At 42.9% G+C, this 5,484-nt stretch overlaps 1 protein-coding gene across 1 annotated transcript; it reads right to left on the bottom strand.

Annotated features, from left to right (window-relative positions):
• Nucleotides 1-347: 347 nt before the first annotated feature.
• LOC112877813 lies at nt 348-5,067 on the bottom strand. The gene is made up of 9 exons (XM_025942182.1): nt 5,054-5,067; nt 4,583-4,646; nt 4,399-4,418; nt 3,661-3,767; nt 3,040-3,131; nt 2,644-2,888; nt 2,211-2,311; nt 1,623-1,754; nt 348-604 (listed from the first exon to the last, which is right to left on the bottom strand). Exons 6-9 carry the CDS (start codon nt 2,814-2,816, stop codon nt 516-518), a joined length of 495 nt encoding a protein of 164 aa, XP_025797967.1. The 5' UTR covers nt 2,817-2,888; nt 3,040-3,131; nt 3,661-3,767; nt 4,399-4,418; nt 4,583-4,646; nt 5,054-5,067; the 3' UTR covers nt 348-515.
• Between the last annotated feature and the right edge of the window lie 417 nt (nt 5,068-5,484).

Raw genomic sequence — 5,484 nt, forward strand, 5'->3', positions numbered from 1 at the left:
TATATAGGGCTATTACGAATAAACCCGCCCATACCACCAAATAACCTTTTATCTTAAGTTGAAATTTGTTTTTAATTCATGAAAACCTCAAAATTAGTCATGCTCGTACCACCCCCCAGTGTGTTTCGGCTCTGATACCAGCTGTGACGGAACCGCCAAATTAAAACTCTAATTAAGCGTAATGGCCGTCATTTGAACACATCGGGCGCATTAGCTTAACGGCTTAATTTGGCGATCCTTTCTCAACCCACGTCCCGATCGAAACAACACTGGTAGTCCCACGCGAAGGTGGGCGCAGATGGTACAACATGACGTAACTTGAAAATACACAAGAGTGACAAAACGATAACAATAAAGAGTTTTACAAACCGAGTTCGAAATACATAATATTATACAAGAGTATCTGCCCTTTATACAAAGTTTGGATAACATGGAATCTACCCACTACCGCATCCAAAAACAGATAAGAATTGCGCACTCAGCCCACGAGTGTGCAATCCCATGCACATCTAAAGTTACGCGCCTGGATCCTCAACACTCCACCCCTCCACGTCCAACCGAACGAACTTGGCGCAACACGGACAGAAGTCTACGGGTGCGGGACCTGAAAACATTTTCCAACAAAACCCTGAGTATACTAATACTCGGCAAGACTTACCCGACCAGTGGGTATAACTTAGCCCACATATCTAGACATGCAAAGCATTTGGCTGGTGGTTATTTTGCAGAAAAAGCGACTAAAGTAATCTCTTACTTTCATCATTTTAGCTCCAGATTCTATTTAACTTAACTATAATCTAATCATTGGCATAACCTATCTATAGCACACATGTGAAGCATTAACCTTAATTCAATGTATGGATCCTCATCTATATTTCTTATCATCCCCAACATAACACTACGCTGCGACGCAGTGACCAAGGTGCTCATATCCGAGAGCGACTGACGGCGAATCGATTCGATTTAACCTTGCAAGGTGGACCTAACCAACACGGCACGCGTATGCCCCGTCGGACCACACGCACCAACCTTTCCCCTCCCCGCCTCGAACTACAGAACCGCCCCACCTGCATATAGTCAGCCGAGCCCTACGAGAGACCACCAAAAGTAAACTCATGCATCCCAATTCTCCGCGGCCACTCGACTCGCCCTAAGGGGTGGGTAGAAGTTCTGTACTTCCGAAGCAAGGCAGTACTCGGCTTACCGGTTTCGACTACCTCCTACTCCCGGCATGCGGTTAGTACAATTCAAACATGATCAGCAGGGCCAACAACGGCTCGGTCCTTAACCGACACAGGCGGAACTACACCTCTCCCGCCCGGTCTCAGATTCTATTCTTTCTTTCATTTCAAGACTTTCATCCATAAATTAGTAACTCATATCTGAAAACATAAAGCTATCCTATATCTCGCGAGTAACCAAAAATTACTCGACTTCTACCGAGTCCTATTAAGCATAGCATTTCTATCATCCTATACATACTAGTACAACTCAAGGACACCTAGGGTTCATGCAACTAGGGTTTCAAACAACTCCTAAACGTAATGCATAAGCAATAACTACATATATATATATATAGGTGTCGTAATTTAAAAATTAGTAGGATGTGCACCGGGGCTTGCCTTTGGGCTGTTGCTCAGAGTCAGGGGCAGACGGGCCTTGGGCCGGATCCTTGCGAACCCCCTGTGGGACTTGCTCCGGGTGCTCTTTCGCCTCCGCGATCACTTCATATACGACTCCCTCGGCGGCGGCGTCTACACGTATGCACATGACATGAGAATGTATGCAAATGCGATATGCAACAAAAATCTTTGAAATGCCCAAGTAGAAACGCTACAAATTTTTCCCAATTCTGCATCCAACAGTTCTAATAAAACCCGGAATATCCGGACTCATATCCGGAGTATCCGGACTCCAACGTCCGGAGTTTCCGGACCTATACCCGGAGTTTCCCCCGGAGTATCCCAAATCCGGAGTATCCGGGCTTATACCCGGAGTTTTCCCCCGGAGTATCCCAAACCCGGAGTATCTGGGCTATTTCCCGGAGTATCTGGGCTTGACAGCATTTTCGCCCCAAAAAACTGAAATCTTGATTTTTGGCAAAACCACCCCACCAAATTTGAAACCCTCTTGAATCCTAGTTGAAAGATGCATATAGAGATGATTGACCAAAGGAAATCACCTAGAACATCCTAAAACAACTAAATCACCTTGAGCTAGTTCCCCTTGCAAGAAAACCCGAAAACGATGTCGCCCCAAGGTGGAATACTTGTAGAAAATGATCCCCCACGCCGAGTGAAGCTCCCTTGGCCTTGGAATCAAGTTGAAATGAAAGATTTCAGAATCTAGAGCTTAGGGAGAGGGAGAGCTCGTGAGGGAGGTGAGGGAGAGAGAGGTAACGGGAGAGAGTGAGAGTGAGGGAGAGAGAGAGAGTGATATTTTCTGTTTAAACGATTGTGGGGTCCAGATGACCACATTATGGAAATAGAAACTCCACGCCCGGAGTATCCGGGCCAATGGCCGGAGTATCCGGGTGTTACAGACTGGTGCAAGAACGAAATAATTGCTGTAAATCTGATTGGAAAATAGATGGAAATGTAGATGCGTTTGATTAAGGAAACTTAGTAGAACTAAAGGCGTTACCTCTTGTAGACAGGTGAATTTGGTAGGTCCATCCTGTCAACACCAGGGACTTGGTGCGACTGCTGAGAATGCATCTGAGCTGGATCAGCAACACGATCCTGGCGCATTGTATGGTTGAATGTGGCATCATTTAACCTATCTGAATTGGCAGAAGTAGCAGCTCTTTGCTGCATATGCTCCTCTTCTAAACTGAAGTGGTTGCCCACCTCCAATGGCTTTTGCTCTGGTGCATGCCCCTGGCTCAACTTAGATAAACTTTAGTAGAATACGACAAATATATTTTTAAAGAACACAACCCTAAACCCTTTCAGAAGGGCCTATATTGTCACAGTGCACACATACATCCTATTAGATACTCTCTCAAGAATTAGACAAAGGAGGATGCTAATTACTTACTTCTGGGCATGCCAGATCACCTGGACTTGAAATGAAGCTTGGCCAAAATATAGACCACCAATCAGAGAGGAGTCCTCCAGGAACATTAATTTCTGACATAAATCAATAAAATATAGTCCCAATATAATATGAGATACCTTAGTACCCAACTTGAGGATAAATAATGGACAAATTCATTTCAGTTAAAGAAGCAAGCAAGTAATCGAGCTGTACGCAAGATTTTTTTTTCTGGGAACTGTACGCAAGATTTTTGGGTAGCTCAGAATACACCAGATGACAAAATTTTGACTCATTTCTAAAAGATAGGTTACAAATTATTACCAATAATCATAATTTTCAGATGTAAAGATGAGAAGGTACCCATTTGTTAGGTTGAGATTGTATTATATAAAAGAAGCGACTATGCTTGCACTTTTGCAAAGCCACCTTTTTCTGGAATGATCAAGAAATGAGTCAAAGTAATAAAATTATTGTAAAAAAGAATATGATCTATTCAAGGCAAAAAATTGCCATTATTTCTTATATCAAGTCTCATCCAGGAAATTAACGAGTTGGGTGAAGACAACAACAATTACTTTGAGGGCATAACCATTTTGAGTTGAGGGTCATGAAACTAATTACTTTGGAGATCAGTAACAAATGGATTTGCTTCAGTCTCTTTCACAAAGGCTTCAGCAGTCGTGATTAGCTTGCGTTTGATCAGGTAGTCATAAATGTACACATCCAGCCTAAGAAGAAAAGAACAAGTAAAATTTAAAGTAAACGCTATGTATCTTCGATGAAGAAAACAAAGAATAAGCATGAATTTGTATGCATTGAAACCCACAAAATTATGAACAAAGTAAACGAAGAATAACTGTGATTTTGTATGCATGCAAATCCGCAAATTTAATTGACAGCAATCAGCTTGGTGGTCTGAACAGACACTATAAGTGCACAGAAATCACAGGCGCATACTAAAAAACACGTAAACTACCACATCTGTTTTACAGTATTTTTTTTGGCAAACATATGGAGGAAGGACAAAAGCTAAGTACGTAAAAGATTTTGCAGAATTGGATCAGTATCTCTTATCAGATAAATGTAATGATTGATCCATCCAGTGACTACAGATTTGGTATGATTCCACTAAATATTACTCAAATAATATGCCAACTAGGTATGCAGACTGGATGCACATTATGAAACGAAAGGACTAATAGAACAAAATACATTTCAGTGACAACAGTTGCACAGCTAGTTTAATCAGAGCACGCAAAAGATCTTCAATAGCGTTAACATCGAGACCATCTTGGCAAGTTGGTATTAGTAGCTAAGTAATGCTCAAGATGCTGTGTAAACTTGTTTCCTCTTCTTAACCTCAATGAAGGGCTGCCCTCCTGCCATTTCCATAACAAATGCGCAAAATGCAGGGTCATCACACACTCAAAAACTTTATTTAGGAAAACTGCATGCGAAATTTATGATGAGTGCAAACACTGATACTTGGACATGACACAACAATAAAGAACATTAGCTAACAGGTCCCCCATTTAGAACTCACTCTGTAGTGTAGGGTGGAGGAGGTGGTGGAGATACCTCCCTCTCCATGCCTAGAGTTCACCGACCTGCAAATGCACCAAACAAGGCAGAAGAAAAAAATTAAGCAAGCACGCACAGCAGCGCCTTCATTTTGTAATAAAAAAAAGACTAACCAGCCAATTATAACTCCCCTGGCTTGCAAATAAAGTAATATGTATGAAACTAAGCTGGCGATTGAAACATTGAAGCATGATACACTAGGGAAATTCAGAAAACTGCTAGCTTCACAACAAGTAGGTTTGACGTTCTTAATTATAATTAGCCGCCAAAGAGTTGACAGAATTCCACCCCAAACAACATCAACATGCGAACATTAGACATGAAACGTGTTGGTGGCACTCATGTGCAAAATAGATTGCACAGAAGGGCCAATATATAAAATATAATCTGTATAACCTGGGTGCTGTAGAGATGAGAAGAAGTAGTTCTTTACCCAAAAATCCAGAGTGTTCCTCACTTGTCCTCTCCTGTTCCTCCATCAAATCCATTCAAAATCCGGCAACATGGTATCAGGGCTCAGGTGATTGGAACGGCGACCGCGGAAGCTGTATCGAGGTGAGCAGCTGCACTTAGGTCGACAGCGAGTGCGCTCGAATCGACGGAGATTGAGGCGGCGCTGCACGCAGAGGTGAGTGCGTGCGTGAGGGCGGCAAGAGCAAGCTATCAGGCTGGAGATTCAAGCAGCTGCGGCTGTTCTAGAGGGTAATGTTGTGTGGGATTTGGTTTTCTCCTGATTTGGGAAGAAGGCAACTCGTGTGCTGCTGGTGAGAGGGCAGGCCGTGGAGCAGCTGTGTGCGGAGGTGGTGTGTTTGTGGACTGATTGGGTATTATTTGCATGTGAGATTGGAGAGGAAGACTAGGAGA

This window comes from Panicum hallii, chromosome 9 (genome assembly GCF_002211085.1).
Source record: "Panicum hallii strain FIL2 chromosome 9, PHallii_v3.1, whole genome shotgun sequence".
Taxonomy (NCBI): domain Eukaryota; kingdom Viridiplantae; phylum Streptophyta; class Magnoliopsida; order Poales; family Poaceae; genus Panicum; species Panicum hallii.

Coding starts and splice junctions, on each gene's coding strand:
- LOC112877813 (XM_025942182.1), bottom strand. CDS start 2,816: ATGCAGCAAAGAGCTGCTACTTCTGCCAATTCAGATAGGTTAAATGAT. Junction 2,312..2,643: donor AATTCACCTGTCTACAAGAG/GTAACGCCTTTA, acceptor CTTGATTCCAAG/GCCAAGGGAGCTTCACTCGG. Junction 605..1,622: donor CTCTGAGCAACAGCCCAAAG/GCAAGCCCCGGT, acceptor AAATGTTTTCAG/GTCCCGCACCCGTAGACTTC.